The sequence below is a fragment of the Parasteatoda tepidariorum genome, chromosome 1, assembly GCF_982258835.1.
Source record: "Parasteatoda tepidariorum strain Cologne lab strain chromosome 1, Ptep-v5.0, whole genome shotgun sequence".
Taxonomy (NCBI): Eukaryota; Metazoa; Arthropoda; class Arachnida; order Araneae; family Theridiidae; genus Parasteatoda; species Parasteatoda tepidariorum.
Genome location: NC_141755.1, coordinates 44277865 through 44296321, shown reverse-complemented (window position 1 = coordinate 44296321; position 18457 = coordinate 44277865). Strand labels below are relative to the sequence as shown.

The window sequence follows — 18457 nt, the reverse complement described above, 5'->3', positions numbered from 1 at the left end:
GAAAAGGAGTTAGAATCTGTTTTTTTTTTAAATTTATTTTTTATTATCTTCTTTTTCTTTGCAGCATGAATTACCGCTGAATCAAAATTTCACAATTGGAACAAGCGAAAATTTAATTAACATCACTCTTTTTTTTAAATTTTCTATTTTTGGTATACTTTTTTTATCATAAATATTTTAAGGTTAATATTTTATCTATATTATTTATATTTTATTTATGCCTAGGTTAATATAAAAAAATTTTTAAAAACAGTTATTTCAAATTTGAAAAATAAAGCGTTAAAGTTATTGTAAAACAACTAGACTTACGTGACATAATAATAATGTTATTTTTTCTTTTAATTTGCAGTTGTTCGTCAAGCTTTAATGAATCAGCATGCCTCACCTGAAATACAGCAAAAGTTGCTAGCCATGCAACGGCATCAGCAACAACAAATGCACAAACAATTGGAAGCAGAGGGCAAGACAACTCCAACACCCATTAAAATCACTGGACCTTTAACATCTGTCCTTATTGATAAGAATAAAACTAAAGTTTTGACACCTGAACAAAGGGAAGACACTCAGAGGTACCTGTTTTCAAAATAGTTTCATTACTCTTGATTTTAACTCAGCAAAATTATTTTAAATCTTATAATGTCTGAAAACATATCTTTTATTAAAATAACCTAATACAAAGATTGGAAGCTGGTTTTTTCCTTTTCATAGATGTTTTTTTTATAAATATCTTGTTATCTATAAGCAATAACGATAGGAAACCAGGAAAGCAGGTACCAATTTATAATATGATTTCTCAATTTCTTTTTAACCGCGTATTATTAATCATTAAATTAAGTTATTGTTAAAAAATAATGAAAACTTAGCTCTATTATTGTATGTTTAAAAAAAAATTCTATTGGTTTTACATTTTTTGTAATATAGTACATTATCCTGAGACCTCGGCAGGTTTCAACAATATAGTCAAACAAAGATAAAAACTTCTTTCAATAAAAAATAATGCTGATATTTAATGCAGTACTGTTTAAATAACTTAATTAACTTTAGAAAATATTAGGATGGCTAAAAGAAAAAATTACAAAAAAGAATTTTATTTTTATTAAAGTTTTTTACTTGTCTGTTTTTACATTTTGACAAGTCCATGGTTTTTTTTCTTTGTTTTTAACAATTTTTATGTAACCATGGGAGCTACACAATCTTTTTTGATATCAATATTGAGTCAGTGGATAGATCATAATGCTTATGTACAAAATTTTATTCTGTTTACTTAAACGATATGCTTTTCGGTAGGTTATATGTCGGTAAAGTTGTTTCATAATCACCCGACTATTATAAAACAACAATAAATTGTTTTATAATCAATATATACTGTGAAACCTCCTCTTATGAACTCTCTTGCGAAAAGGGCGCCTTTCAATACAGACATTTTAATTCCACCTAAATCATCTGTTAATAAACCATTATGTAAATTCTCCGCAATGCGGACACTCCACTTACCAGACGTGAATAGTCATCTTTGCCCTAAAACGTTATTTTCGTATGTTAAACGTTATTGGTGTTTATGATAATAAACGTGTTAAACGTTATTGGTGTTTATGATAAAAGAAAGGCTTTTAAATTTAAAGTTATTTTTATCTGTAATTTTGATAGTAATTTGTGTAGTAAAATTTGTTTTTGATTTTAAAATTACGAAAATGATTGAGATTTATTAGTTTCGTTTTTTCTTTTTATATATATTTAATTTTTTAAATAATAAGTTTATAAATAATTTTTTTATGTAATATTTTTATTTTCATTCTTTTTCTCATCACTATCTATGTTGTAAGCATATCGTATTAATAGAATGCCCATTTGAACTATAGTTGTAATATCCTTATAGGCTATCGATCTGCCAGGTTGTGTTAAAAGGTCTTGTGGACAGAGTCGAAAGAGAAGAAAAAAATTCTCAGCGTAAACAGAAAATTAAGGAAACTGCTGAAGAAAGAAAAGTGAGAGCCAGTAATGTTAAACTTCAGAACCTTCTTGGCAAACATACAGAGCTCTTGAGGAGAGATATTCTCAAGAAAAGGGCTTTGATGGAAAAAGAGATTCAAGTTGAAATACAGGTTTGTATTTTATATACATTTAATATTTTTTAAAAAAATTATAGCCTACGAACTAACCAAGTCTTACCCTTCAAAAAGTTTTTCTTTCTATTCATCACTGTTATTAATTCACAAACTCTTATATTGGGTCTGTTTTAAATATTAAAAATACATACTACATATATTTTAAAGTCTTTCAGCTAATGTCTCTAAATAATTTTTTTTTGCCATAGGCTGAAGTACAGGCTGAAATTAAGAGACGAGAGGCTATGACAGCAGCTGTACCTCCTCAAGTTATTACATCACAACCGCCTGTAGTTCAGCAAAAGACTGTTAAAGTGGTGAAACAGCCAACTCCCAAACAACCTATAAAAGTTGTTAAACAGCCTCCTCCCAAGTCACCTAAACAGATTCCAAAGCCTGTTCAAATAAAGAAGATTGAAAAAGAAGTGAAAGAAGATAAGATCCCTCCTGCTAAACAACCTCCTAAGAAAAGGAAATCCTTATCGAGTAGTGAAGATGCAAATAATAGTGGAGTGGAACAGAGGCCAGCTAAAAGGCAAAAAACTGCTCCAGCTACTAAAGCAGTGGATCAGAAATCTCTGGACCAAAGAAAGCTGTATTGTGTGTGCAAAAAACCATATGACAGCAAGAGGTGATCAATTGTTCTATTTTGCTTGCATGCATACTTACCAATTCTTCTCTATATTCTTAAATAAATACTTCCTGTTTTTTCTTTTCTTTTGTCCTGCAAAAAGAGGAAATCTTCGTAATTTTAAGTTATATTATCAATCGCCCCCCGCCCTCTTTTTCAACTTTTTATTTGTACTTTACGGCACTGATTTAAACTTAAATGGTATCTAATAAATATCCAACAATATCATTACTTAGATATTGCTCAAATAAATATTATTACTCAAAGCAGACACAGGTTAAAAGGGAGGGTACTCTAGCTGTAGCCGCAGGCTCCCAAGTTTTTTAAGGATCTCGCAAGAGACCTCTTTCAAGCATTTACAAAATTTTTTATAATTCCCTAAAAATGTATTGTGTATTATGGAAGTAGAATAGATTTTAAAAAAAATCATTTTGTTCCCTTTAATACCTTCACCCAACTCTTTTCTTTCATCTTAGAGAAAACAAAGGAGCACAGTTGTATTTTCTTTTTAATACTTTTTTTTAGAAAGATCATTTAATTTAACAAGTTTTTTATTTTTACGTTTTTTTTTTTTTAAAAGATTACTATATTAATATCTTTCAAAACAATGATTTCATGAATGGGTCGATTCTACGATAAAATATTTTGTGATAGTCTGGTAACTGTAATATATCACATTGCTTCTATAATTAGTTTTCAATTAACTGCTTTTAAGTACCTAATATAATAAAACTAAATTAAACAAAAGTTAAGCAGAATAATATAAAAGAGACAAATTTGCTAAATTATTTTGATTTTTTTTAATGCTTTAGCTGTTAATATATATAGAGTTGTTGCCGGGTGGAAGGATAAAAACAGGTCTCACGCAGAGAAAGAGGGCACAAAATTTATTTAATAATTATTAGACAGAGGACAGTTATCAAAGTGACGCAAAATCGTTGTGCTCAATAAAAGTTAGGGAAAATCTTGCAAAGTAAATCTGTAGAATGTTCAGGGGTCGCATTCCCCCTAAAATTCATAAAATTCCTAAAACTATGTGCAAACCCTAAAATTCCTAAAAATCTGATAAAATTTTGTTGGTGTTCCTAAAAAATTAGAGTTATAGGCTAAATATAAATAAAACAGCAATAATCTAAAATATAAGAATTTAACTACATTAATTAAAACTGTTTTAATTTTGCCACATGGGAATTCTGATCCTGAGAGACGTTTTTCGATAAATAAAGCAATGCTTAATGTGAGTCACCATGAGAATACTATTATGTCTCTTAGACTAATCAAAGATACCATTTGAAATTATGGAGGAGTGTTGAAGATCACCACAACACTATTGAGGGCGGTAAAAGAATCTCACAAATCATATCAAGAATATATTAGAAAAATGATCATGATTAATTTGTTTTTCTCTAACTTTTAATATAAATTGCTGATTTGAAATCTAATAATATCACACAATAGTCTTTCTTAATAAAGTACGGTAAAGGGTAATAATAAAGTTTTGATTAAGAAGGTAAAAATTAAATAAAAATCCAAGTTGGTGTTAAGTTATTTTTTCTCTTGATTTATTCTCACTTTTGCCTGTTCATGAATTATGCACTTAATTTCTGATAGGTAATATATAAAGTTGAAATTTCATTTTTACACTTTAGAGATTTCATTCTTGACTTAATAAATTTCAGAGCTTTATTTTATGGCTTGCAATTATTTATGTGTGTGGATGAATTGTAATAATCTTCTGTTATGTAATAAACTACCGTGTGATCTGTGTTTATCCTAGCAAAATCATATATTACCCCTAAAATTTTTTGAAAAACGTTCCTAAAATTTTTAAAAACTTTGCTGCTACCCCTGAATGTTTCTTTTTTAGGGAAGAAGGGAAAACTTAGTAATTATAATTGGTCCGTTAAATAGGTCCAGGGAAAAGTCTTTCCCATGAATTAGTTAAAGGGATAATCGGCAAAATATGGTAATTATTTGAACTAAAATAGATTAAAAGACAGGATGTGAATTTTAAAGTGTGAGAAAGAGCGTTTTGTTTTGAATAATAAATTAAGAAAAAGATTTACAGAAGAGGAATATTGTAAAAAAGTTAGTTTAAGCTTTTTATGTTGCATATATTCTTGATTCAATTATTCATCTATATAATACAAATGTCATGAATTTTATTTCTTCCATATAGGTTTATGGTTGGCTGTGACATGTGTTCCAATTGGTTTCATGTAGAATGTATTGGATTAACAGAAGTAAAAGCAAAATCTATGTCTAGATACGTCTGCAATGATTGCACTAAGGAAACCGAAACTGCTGCTGAAGAATTGTATTGTCTCTGCCGATCACCATATGATGAGTCTCAGTAAGCATCCTATTAATCATTGGCGCAATTTTTTTGTTTTTATCTTTTTATTTTCTGGCATTCCCAGAGTGCCAAAAGATGATCCGATGAATTTGTAAAAATCTAAGTAGCTTACTCGATAATCATTGATTAATTTATTATTTTCTCTTTGTAAAAGAAATTTACACATGTTCTTATGCTCACTTTTACTTAAGTCTTTCATATTTAAATTGCAGATTTTATTTTCATATAAATAATCTTATTTAATTTAACATACCCCTAGAAACAAAATAACTTGGGCCCTCATTGCACCAATATTCATGAATCTTGGCCCAATAAGGGTAAAAGGGGCCGTTATTTTACCGATATTGGTCCTATGTAGAATTGTCTGATTCACCCAGGGCCGGATTTACGTATAAGCTAAATAAGCTGTAGCTTGGGGGCCCGAGATGGCAAGGGCCCCCAGATCCAGCTTTTTCCTTCTTTTTTTAAAGTTTTATTCGGAGCTGGAGCCCTCTGAAGCCTAAAATACTTTTTTTTTTCTTTTTTGCATTGGTGAACGCTTTTCAAAATCTAATAGAAGTGTTTACAAGTATAAAATAATTGTTACTCTTCACTTTTTTAACCAAAAGAGCAATAAAAAGGCCTTTTGACTGATGAAAATATCCTGTAGCTTTCGTAGCTACCATGATGGGAGTAGTCCATGGATTTTAAAAAGCGGTACTCCATGGGGTAGTCAAACAGCCGCCTCAATTTACATTGTAGGAAATGTTTTCAGCTTCTTTAAATTGCTGTGGGCTCTTTTGTGCACAGAAACACCCTTTTGTCTGATTTCTGGGCAAAAAATTTCTAGGGCTGTGGGAGAATCTTGTTTAGGGTCACTCTGTTTCGAGATTTCCGTTGTGTCTCATTGTCGTTAAAGAGCTTCTCGCTTAATTTTAACTTTTCTTTTTTGCGAAATATATGTTTTCCAATTTATTACAAAAGCTTTTTTTCCTTTTAATTATCCTAAATGTTTTAACTAGCTTAATTGTTTAATTTACTTAATTATTGTAACTGATTTTAATTTGTTATTTTCCAAATTAATCGTACATGAATCCGTGAACTCCTTTCTTTCTTTATTTAAATGGTGGGCCACCATTCAATGCCCTCTTTGACAGGCCCACCTGCCAAAATTCTTGATTTGGTTTATTTTGGATGAAATTGAGATAACAGATGTGGTTTTACTTTAATTTTACTTACTGCTAATGGACAGAAGCAACATGTGATATTGCTTGACAGAGCATTGAAATCAAGTGATCATCAGCTAAACAAATGTTTAAATATATATGTAAAAAATATTGTTCAAACCTCCTGTCTGACCAAATTTTCCATGTATTCCCGAAATATGAATTATGTTTAATTTGTAAAATATGATATTTCGTACACAAAATTCATTTATTTAGTTAGCTTATGCTTTTATTGTTTATTGATCATACTTGTTTCTATTTTTAACTCCCTGATTTTTGTTGTTATTATGTGTTTAAGGTTAATAAGGCATCTAAATTTTTTAATTTATAAGGATTTCAAATTTTTAAAGCAAAGTTGAAATAACTTCTTAAAATTGCAAATTGAAACTATTTATAAAATTTTGGCATATTAGTTTTTATTTTGAATCTGTGCATTTAATTTAATAAAATAAAAACAAATAAAAAATAAGTTTAAGAAATATAAATAAATGGCTAGATTAAATATAAAACTGTGTTGTCAATGAAAAGGAGCATATCTTTTAAACAATTTGAGTATTAATAAATTATTTAAAAGTAAACAATTTTAAAAGGTAGAAAAGTTTTTTGATTTGTTTAAAAGGCAAATTTTGTCCCATCATTTGATCAAGAGACTATTTAATATCTGTTTCTAAGTAGCAGTAGGTCGCGTGTGGGTGTGTGGATGATGTAAGTTAAAGAGGCATCCAAAAAAAAGCCAATTTAACTTCAGTTAATGCCCTCGATATTATATTTTTAAACTCCTCGCAAAAATGCAGTAAAAAAGTTATACAAATTAATTGTCGCAAACAAATTAATATTAAGTAAGAACGAATCAAAAATGATATCGAAATCTGCTGAATCACTAATGAGACAGGCGGGATGAAAGACATCGAAACCAATTTAATTAAATAGTAAAACTAGAAAATGTTTCAAAAATCCGGACATGTATCAGGCTTCAATATTTTTCTTACTGCCACAAAATTTATCAGGGACAATTCGTTAGATTTCAATACGGGTTTTTCTTTAATTAAATATTAAATAATATTTGTCTTTCCAAGCTTTTCATTCTGTAATAACGAATGTCAAGCATTTAAAGTATCCAGTTCAAGAATGTCAAGTATCCAAATAACTTCATTTATTAAATTTTAAAAAAAAGTAATAATAATAAATATCCGCAAGGCAGGTGTGTATATTTGGGGCTGATGATTATGAAATCTAACACAAAACTGTGAGATCGCGGGTTCTATTCCAGCTGATGACAGTTTTCAATTATTATTTCTTAATACTGAAAAATGTATTTCTTATTTTTTTTAAAGTATGCATGTTAAAAACTAATATTTTAACAAGTATTTAAAAAACTAGAAAGCTACACCCCCTGTTCATTTTGCACACTAACCCTCATGGTTGCTTCTGATTAATCACTGCAGATTAAGAGGAAAAACGGTTTATTTCCATCTTTTTATTCTACAAAAATTACGATTGAATTTCTATTTACATTTTGAAAATGACTAAAATTTGGCAAATCAATAAAATTGGTATCCCCTGCAGAGTTATTACCCAGTGAAGATTCACTCAAGGGCACTGAGTTCGAATCCCAGTGTTGACTGGTCGATACGAATTCTACACCCGGCTTACACTAGCCACTGTGCGGAAGTAAAATATCCTCAGTGGTAGACGGATCATAGGTCCCCTTGTTGTCAGACTGACAGTAGAAAGCTTTTGTGATTTTCATCATCATGTAACTTAAATGCTGGTCAGTTTCATCAAAACGTCCCCCTCCAAGACAAAAATTTCTTCCAATACTTGATCCTGGAGTTCCCTTGTGTTCTGAATTGAGTTTAAAATTAGAAGTCTAATAAGTTGAACATTAGTAGTCGTAAACTTGAAATTGGGTTGGCTGTTCAATGACTATTGTAAAATAAACTAATAACTTGTCCGGGATAGCCTGGTTGGCAGGGCGTTGAACTCGTGTTTGTGAGAATGGGATTTCGAATCCAGCCGGCCGAAGAATACCCATGTATAAAATGGTGACTGGTGCATGTTAAATCTGCCGTGGTTACAAAGTCCTCTAAGTTCTCACAACAAATCAATACTTCTGGGTACTGATCCAATTCTCTTGTCTTCTGGATTGAGTTCAAAATTATAAGGTGATTATTCAATATTATGCGGAGTTAAACATTTGTAGTCGTAAACTCAAATTAAGTCAGTTGTTCAACGGCGGTTATAAAAAAAAATAAAACTAATAATCAAATTGTATTTTCTTATGTTCTTTCTAACTCTTTGCTTATTTTTGACACACCTTCATAATTTTATGTTTCTAAGTCATAGAGCAGCAAAGCGAAATGTAATGTTTAAAAATGAAGCAATTTAGAAAAAAAAATTCGAAAAAAAAAAAAAAAAAACATTTTAAATAACATAGATTCAGAATTTCAAGAAAAAAAAACTCTGTTAAACATATAATGGTTCTTCTAACATGCCAAATCTTTACTCTGTGCTTCTGATGTTCTTAAAATGAGTTTCTGTTTTTTTTCCTCGTTCAAAAAATATGTGTAGTAATATAAAGGCTCTACATTATAGTCCCATCACAATCAATATATTTAACAATCAAGCAATATTATCAAATTTTTAATAATATAATGTTAATATTCAGCAATAAAAAATACGACAGTTTACTTTAGGTGTATAGAAATAGAATTGAACTTAAAAGGGCCCCATCATTTTCAGTAGCTTAGGGCCCCCCCAAGCTTAAATCCGGCCCTGGATTCACCCAAACTTTTACTGCCTCTTTACAACCAATGTAGGCCCTATAGAGAATTTTTAGATTTACCAAATATTTTAGATTCATTTTTCAGCCAATATAGGCTCTATCTTGGCCTTTTAAAGGCCAATATTGGTCCTATATAGGACCAATATTAAAAAATCTAGACATCCCAATATTGGTCCCTCCGAGCATGTTCACATAGGACCCATATTAATCCAATTTTGAGTCCAATTGGAGTCAAGATAAAGTTGTTGCTAGGATGTTATGAACATTCCATAAATCCAAATAATCTGAAAATTCTTCTCAATTGATCCAATAGTAAGTACTATGTCAACCAACCTTTAGAAAAACTTGAACTTAGAAAGAAATCTTAAGTAAATGTATTTTGTGTAGCAGTTAAAATATGTGATGTTGCTAGTTTTTATATCCTTGAATTTTATCTTAAATCATTCAAAATGTTATTGGTTGATAAACTAGTTGCCATGCAAAATAGTCTTTGTTTGTGAGTATTTTTTCAAATATTTCTTATTCATGTTAACAGTCTATAAGAAAAATCATTAGGGAGAAAATCTAATTCATTTGATTGTTTTATTTTTCAAGGTTTTACATTTGCTGTGATCGATGTCAAGATTGGTTCCATGGAAGGTGTGTTGGTGTTCTTCAAAGTGAAGCAGACTCTATAGATGAATATATTTGCCCCAACTGTCAAAGCAATACCGATATCAACCATGCCAATCTCAAGTCATTGGATAATAAAGACTATGAGAATATGAAACGGTTACTCAAAACGTTAATGGTATATTACTTTTAGTTGATATAAATTTCTACTTATGAAACCTGTATGCAATTAAAAAAAGTTAGAAAGTTTTTATCATCAACCAATTTTTTTCATGACTATGCGGCTAAAAATAGAAAAATGAAATAAACATAGGAAATGGTTGTCTTTTTTCTAATTTTTCTCAATTGCCAAACTCTCGACAATGATACTAATAAGAGTTTTGTATAAATTTTTGAGAAAGTGGCAAACCTATGATTAGAAGTCTGCGTTCTATGGAACTTAAACTATAGTACTGTTGGTTGGTTGAGTATCGTGTTATAGTTCTGTTTTATTCAGCATTATTTCACTTCAATACTATCATCTTTTGAATTTTTTATTTGAAATATTAAAAACGGGGTTCAAAGCTTTCTTGATATCCATGAATTTTCTGATAATAAGAGTTTTTTTTATATATATATAATGTCTGTTTAAAACATATTGCAATTTTAAGTGTTTTTATCTTCTTTAAAATATTTAGTTATCCATTGTTGTAGAAAAAATGAGGAAAAAAAATTAGAAAGAGATGCTGCCAGACATAAATCTAAAAAATATTATGTTTGAAGAAAGTGGAAAATTGTTTCCAATGCGAACTGATATATAAGATTATTATTATATATTGTTAACAAGTAAAATTATTAATTATTTGCTATTTCTTATTATGTTGCATATTCTGCATACCTACATTAAAATTTATTTAATTGTACAGTTGAAGATTTTTCAAATCCAGCTATCCTTTCATTTGGTTACGATTATCTTATTCGTAAAGTGTGTTTACTGGGTTTGTAAACTATTTAGTTTGAAGCAATTAAAATCGACAGACATATTGCACTCTGATTAACAGGGTAACAACATAACAGTGAAAAGTAAGAATACAACATAACTATCTTCAACTGAAGCTTGAGTACTTTCCTACTACAGATAAGGGATGTCATGAGTTCCGCTTCATCAACCAACGGCAAATGAAAGAAGACCAGCCAAACATTCACATTCTGTGACATCTCAGACACGAGTGCATGAAAACCCTATTCCAAAAACGGGTTTCACGAAACTGAAGATCTAAACTTTATTATAATTGGTCAAAATACAAGCAAAGAAAAACAAACCTTTTAGTATTTATTTATCTAACATGCTGTCTGCTCTCATTCTTTAACTTTTTCAAAGAGACACTTCATACGGTTTATTTTGAACTTTAATAAACTAAAAATATTAAAGTAATTATGTTTAATTTTTTTAAATTTACATTTAAGTTGTTTCTTTCCTGAAACCATCTGAAATATTAAATTTATACAAATTTTTACCTATTTAATAACAATTTGAGATGTTCTTTTCAATTTGCATTTTTTTTGTTTTTATATTCCCTAATTTCTTATTTATTTACATATTTATTCTCCTTACAATTTAGTCACACAAGCATGCATGGCCATTTATGAAACCTGTGGATCCTGTCGAAGCTCCTGATTACTACAAGGTTATTAAAGAGCCAATGGGTATGTCTGAATTCTTTATGTAATATTTTTTTTGTATAAAATGTTGTTTATATTTTTGGATTCATGAAAGGCCATATTTTATTTACAGATTTAAAAACCGTTGAACAGAGACTAAATCTGCATACTTATAAGAAACTTGCTGATTTCATCGGTGATATGACCAAAATCTTCGACAACTGCAGATACTACAATCCGAGGTCGTCTCCCTTTTACAACTGTGCAGAAATGCTGGAATCTTTTTTTGTACAAAAAATTAAATTATTCCGTGAAAGCATAACGTGAAAACATTGTCCATTCTCAAATGATTCATGGCTTTTCTGCCTATATATATTTGTAAAATTTATTAAGTTGCCTCTTTTAATAAGGAAGCAGTTCTAAACACTGAATTGTACAAATGTGCGGAAATCTTCTTTCTGGGAAGGAGATATCCGATTTAAAACTTGAGTTCAAAGGCCATTTTTTTTCTCGTCATTCACCATTTTGGATATCTCTGCATTAGTACCTGTCAAAATCGATGAGATGCTTTCTGAAAGATTTAATTGGTTGGGAAGCGATGATACCGATTGGAAGTGTCTCAAAAGGAGGAAGCACTTTTAAAGGACCCCTATTTGCCATTGCACTTGTAAAATATTGTTAATTTTGGTGAACTAAAGGTTTTAAGCTTAAATTTTATGAATAACTTTTTGTACTATTCATGCAATATCTCTCCAGTGACAGTAAAAAATAAAACATTGAATCATTGTTATTTATCTGTAACTGTTTCATAGTCAGGCATCAGTCTTAAGATGAATCACTTATATATCAGATGAAATGAGTATTGTGAGAAAAAAAAAGATGTGTAAATAATGTTAATTTTAATGTTTCAACAAGAAATGCTTAGTCTGTGCTTTTTAGTAGTTTAGTTATAGGTTCACTTTTCAAAAACATGTTTATTATTATTTATTGATTGACATACAACCACTATTATAACTTGAATTTCATGAATTATTTTTTCCCTTGATAATCAGTTTACGTGTATGTTAGTTGCTTTTTCCTTTTCTATAAGCTCCTGACTTAAAAATTTATTATGTCATTTAAAGAATTATTAGTGACCGGAATGAATATTGGCTTATTTTGTAAGGGAAAATCATGTTATAATAAGGTAAATATTAAAATTATTGGTATTGTTGTTAGACAAAATTGACGTAATATCGAAAATTTTTGACTAAGTACCCATTAAGTGTTGATTTGTGTTTCTAAGTGTTTGATGTGAGAAAAAGAAAATGGTAATTATTTTAAAACAACAGCGCCGTTGTAGTAGAAGGTTAAATTTTTCAAATTGTGCATGCATTGGTCAATAGAATATCAAGCGTGTAAAATCTATCATAATGGGTTGGTCATTGCAAATAAGGCACCATGAATATAACTATTTATTGCGTGCAGATAATTTATGTAATGAGCAATAAATCCCTCCTTTTTAATGCAGTATTGGTACCATTTTAAATAAAATCCATACTTCTGAAAAAGTTAACCTTCATTGTAGCAGTAATTTATTTGTGAACATTCTGTATTAGCTGCATATGAATAGATTTATCTTCACTTAATATGAAAAAATACTCTGAAATATTTTATTGCTGAGAAAGTTTACTGATGTTTTCTTGTCAAATTATTAATTTATATTAATATTAAAATACTATGAAAAAATTGACTTCTTATTTATTAACGTATTGATTGATGTTTCATTTTTAGATGAGTTATAAATGAAAGATGTAACGAATATTCTGTATTCGGCCCTCTAGCGGAATGTTCAGAAGTTTTTTTTTTTTTTTTTGATTTTTTTTTCTTCTTTGAAATTTGAATTGACTTAATAAAGAGTATAATCTGAAATCGTATTTTTTACTATACATTATTAAGAATAGTTTTTAACACTTATTAAGCTCTAAAACTTAAAAATTTACGTTCTGAGAAACAAATGGAAAAGCAAAGTTTAAATAATTGAAACTAAATTACTTTATACTGAACCTCAAGTTTTGTGCAACAGATTTTTAAAAAAAATGATATTCGGGCATGTCATTTTTTCAAAGTTTTTTGTTTTAATTATTGAGAATACTTATGTTATGCTTGTTTTGCTCTGTTTTTGCTGTTTTCTGTTTTTATTATAGCATAGCGTTTTAACGGAGCATCTCTGATAGGCTTAAATCTTTTATTGTTACTTTTTTCCTGTGCAGCAAGGTAGATAACCGGCAGTGTAAACTGTTATTTTCAATGTTAAAGTTATATTTTGAAAACTAAGAAGAAAATTTTTTTTTGTTACATTTTCTTTTTATCGGCGTTATCTAAGAAGTGAAGTTCTTTTATCGTCCGTTTTTTCTATATAAAAAAAAAATAGCACTGTTAACTTGAAATTTTATTTTCGCCGTTGAATTTTCCTTTAATAAATCTTAAATATTTCTACGGGATAACTATTTTAGTTTTTCTTTTCAATGATATAGCTAAGTTTTAATTATTATTCACTGACTAAACTTATTTATAAATAAAAATAATATTTATCAATGATTTTTTTAAATGTGGCTATTCGACTGCCGAATATTCGGTATTTGTCCAAATCACTGTTCCTTATATCTCTGTTTAAATGTATCTTTTATCTAAACATGTTTTAGATAAAGCCATTATTTCCTTAGAGCAAAATTTGCTGACTGCATTTATTATCAAATATTAGTAGTTTCCACAAACTGATTTTTTTAATTTTTATGTATATGTGCTGTATAAATTAGCTTTAATCATAAAATTTCATTTCCAAACGTATTGTGCAATATTAAGATTATTTTTCAGTATGCATTAAATTACTTTGACTATTAAAAATTATGCTCTACAATGATGTGTGTTCCCATTTAAAATAAAATAATGCTAAAAAAATCTTTAATTATGTATTTCCTGAAATACGAATAAACAAGCTTTTTTGTCTTTTAATTGTTTCCACTATAATTGTTTCCACTGTTTTGTTTTCCACTATAAAAAAATAAATTAAAAGCAAAGATTTTCTTTTTTTGGTTCAAAAAACCAATGATTGTAATACAGTAAAGTTAAAAAAAATATTAAAATAAAAGCAATGAAATTATAAGTCAATATTTAATTTAAAAAATATCCATATTTTTTAATCGTTCAAAAGTTTTGATATTCTTAAAATGTGAAAATTCCAGTTTGTGTTAAATTGATAGCATTTTGTTTGTAATCCAATTCAAAGATGGAATCAAAAGCAACAACAAACAATTCTCTTGGTTTGAGAATTTCGTAATAAGATATGGAAGTTATAAATTTATAATATTTTTTTCTATCTATATATCACACACATCTGTTGGGTGCTTTAAAGATTTTAAATATAATTTGCTTTTAATTCATATTTTTATTGTTGAAAAGCTGTTTGATAAGTGAACCTAAACGTAGATTAGATCTGAGATTATTGCTGCCTGTTTGTAAATATATAAATATGCACATTCATTTTTCATTGTACAAATTGTCCATTTCATTGATTGATTGTAATTTTAAATTTATGATTTTAATTTAAAATTTCATTTATTATGGTATTCTATTTTATTTTCTCTTGTATATATGTCCTTAAGTATTCTCTCCTCTCTACAACATAAGATTAAGAAGAGTCCAGAAAGTATGCTTGAAGTAAAAATGTTTTCAACAAATTATTTTAAAAGAATAAAAACAAAACACCCTTCAAAAGACATTTAAAATTACAATTTCAGTTGTTGAAAAGTCTGTTAAGTCAGATAGGTTTTATGTGTTGCTAATTCTGCTTGCTACTCAACACCAAGGGAGAGATCTTTGTCTATTTTTGTACATTATGATTATTTTAAAGTCATTCTTTGAATTTTTGTAAGATTTTGTATTATTGTTTCTCATTTTAATAGCCAAAATTGTACAAACATAGTTTATAATATAATATTATAGATAAACTATTCATGTGTATAGTTTTCCATTCAATAGCATAGCATAAATCTGCCAGGTTTAAAGCTAATGATGTTCCCATTGGTTGCACATAATGCATTTTCAGTAATTATTATATTTATTTATTGGAGGATTTATTTTTAAAAGAAAGAGAATTCAAACTTTGTTATGTTTTTACAGTCTTTTGTGTGCTTTGTATATAAAGCTCTGAAAAACTTATTGTTCTGTACCATTCATTCATAGGTACCATCAACATTTTTTGTAGATAGTGGCAGCAATGCTGTGTGCATGTGTTTGTCATTTGTATTTCAGTTAATAAAATGAAATATATTAATATTTTAGATCAATTTTGTTGCAAAGAAACATAAATAAAGTTCCAATTTCAAGATTTTGATAAACATAATTCATTCAACACTTATCTCAAACTTAAAAACTACACACCAAATACTGGTAAATATTAAAAAAATATATATATTGAGTTACTAGAAATCGAGCAACAATACAAGGTTCGTAGTTGTCCTGATTTTCGTCGCTGTTCAGAGCATCATTTCTACAAATGCCAGTTTCAAAACAATCGATTTGAAATAAAAGGGTTTAGATTTTTGATACAAAATCATAGAAGTCATATCAGTTATTCGATAGTTCTAGCTTAGGGACCGTCCATTAATTATAAACATGGTTAATTTTTATTGCATTAATCGCAGGATTCATTGTTTCAGATATTTTGGGAATAGTCATTATATGAAAAGAATTATAATTAACAATTTTTCATTATCAAATTATTATGGTCATTAATTCTTATTTTTGGAAAATTCAGTAATAAATCTTGTTGGGTATTGATTTTACTAGTCTTGATTTCTTTTTTTCGTTAAACAGTGCTGTAAAAAATTTCTGTTATAAGAGAAAGTCTGACAACACATAGTCCTTAAGGTTTATTTATTTATTTTTTCCCAAGGAAACTTTGTGAATGAAATTGCTTACATTTTTATTAATATTGTAATCTAGAATTTAAGCTCTAGAAATAAAAAAAATTATTTAATATATAAAAAAAAAGAAAAAACATATTTTAGAGATCTAAATTAATTAGCTTTTTGAACAGGGTGCGTAGCGTTTTTAAAAAGTGCCGATTTTCGTTTTTTAAAAGCCCTTAAAGGTGCTTTTTTCATTGTGTGTTTTTAATTTTCCCTGTTTCAAAATGAGATTTTTTCCTTTACTAGGTTGATTTTCAGTTCGAATTATGCAAAAAGACACAGTTCACATTGTTCTATTCAATGTTTTCATAATTAGTTCAACCCCAATCTATTTCGGCGTATAGTTAGTCCGTAGCGTATGAAAACGCCATTCGCTTTACATGATTCAAAATTTCATGATTTTTGACAATTGTCAAAAAAAAAAACAATGCCAAAAAAAATTTTTTTTTTTTTGACATGACGGCTAAAACAGGATAAAACTGTCGATAGTCAAAAACTTTTCAACCCTGCCTAGTTATGATCTTTTTTTAAAGTGCTTAAAAATATTTTTGAGTGCTTAAAAGGTGCTTATTTTTTGTTGAATAATTTGATTACGCACCCTGTTGAATATGTGTCTCCGCAATGCTAGAATCATCATGTGGCTATTCTTTACTGTTGAAACACAGTATATGATCTTCCTTGGAGTACTGCTTAATATAGCTAATAGCAGTGCATTTAACTGAAGAAAAAGGTTGATGTGAAACTTGCGTTTACTAATTAAAGACAAAAGCTAAAAAGAGGTGTAATCAGATATTGGAATTCATTAAATAAATCTTTCTTGCATTTAATTGGAAACTACACGATTAAATTGTCTATGTAAAAATAACATTTCTAAACAAACATTCATATCTGTTTTTTATTCATCTGTCAAGCAGCTAGATTCATATGATTTCCAAATAATGGCAGTAGTTGTTTAATCAAAAAGACAGAGTGCTGATTCTGTTTATCTCTCCCCTAATTTGTAAGCTTTTCTGGAAGTATTTGTCTTATCTTGTGCTGATTTTTTTGACACAAAATTAGTGAGGTTGTAAAAGTATATATATATGTACTGATAAAAACAATTAGAATGTGTTCGATAGCGATACTTTGACAGATCAGCTGTACAGGAACTAGATCCTTGCAAGTGAAACTTCTCAGCAGAGCATATGGGCGAATAATACCTCCAATTGCGATATTGCCAAAAGCGATATTCATCCTTTGGAGTAGCCTGTGATGACCCCTGACCTTAATGAAAATAATTTCAAAATTTTTATAATAGCTGTAGAAAGTAGATAGCTGAACTTTCAATTCTGCAGAAATTTATACACATATTAAAATAAAGAATTTGTGTGTATGTCTACACACCGGATCGCGGGTGTACCGTAGGCAATAAAACATGACATTTAACATACATAGGAATAGAATTGTAAACAAATTACAAAGCTCGATTCTTCAATTATGAATTTTTTGAGATGGGATTTTACCTCTATATATTTGTACTATCGCTTTCAAACAAAACAGCCAAGCAATTGTTATTTGTGGTTAAAAAAGAATCGTCATTTGAAAAAAAAAAAAGAATCGATGTATAACACTTCTTATCTTGTCAACAATATACTAACTTCGAAATTTAAACCTAAATGTATAATTTAGGTCCTACTGCTCGAACAATATGCTAACATTAACGTATGATGGAGCACGGCTTGTAACAAGAACAAAAAGTAATAAACAAGTAAAAAGAGGTCAAATCAGAAATGTCAAAAAAAGCGAATTCTTTCTAAATCTAGCAACCGTGTCACCTTTTTATCAATAACTAAAACATATTTTCACTTCAAACTCACCGAAATATCATAATAGCATTAATCTTATGAAATACGGCAGATTTGAGCTCAGAAATTATCTATCTGATTTTTTTTTTTTTTTTATTAAAAACAAAATTATCCGTATGAAAATATCGCCTCGCAGAATAAGCTGTGGTAAGCAGTTGCAAACTTTCTAACCGGAACTAGAGTAGGTATTGAGCTCGAGATTGTTCTTGTTCACATTTATATTGAAAGCACTTTCCATAGAGCATAGTATAGAGTTGAAGAAGGGAGAGATCGCTGGTAATAATAATAAAAAAAAGGATATTATTTTAGCTTTATTAATTGTTTCA

The 18457-nt window shown here is 28.8% G+C and overlaps 1 protein-coding gene across 3 annotated transcripts in view; it reads left to right on the top strand.

Annotated features, from left to right (window-relative positions):
* The window catches only part of E(bx) (nucleosome-remodeling factor subunit NURF301 E(bx)), a 56334-nt gene extending 40684 nt beyond the window's left edge, over window positions 1-15650 (top strand). For all 3 annotated transcript variants that reach the window (XM_087162554.1, XM_043048960.3, XM_087162553.1), the window contains exons 18-24: window positions 350-569; window positions 1877-2102; window positions 2315-2736; window positions 4916-5089; window positions 9677-9872; window positions 11296-11380; window positions 11469-15650. In XM_087162554.1, coding sequence (XP_087018680.1) covers window positions 350-569; window positions 1877-2102; window positions 2315-2736; window positions 4916-5089; window positions 9677-9872; window positions 11296-11380; window positions 11469-11662 — 1517 coding nt within the window. In that variant the 3' untranslated portion in view covers window positions 11663-15650. The remainder of the gene's footprint in view (window positions 1-349; window positions 570-1876; window positions 2103-2314; window positions 2737-4915; window positions 5090-9676; window positions 9873-11295; window positions 11381-11468) is intronic.
* The last annotated feature ends 2807 nt before the right edge of the window (window positions 15651-18457 follow it).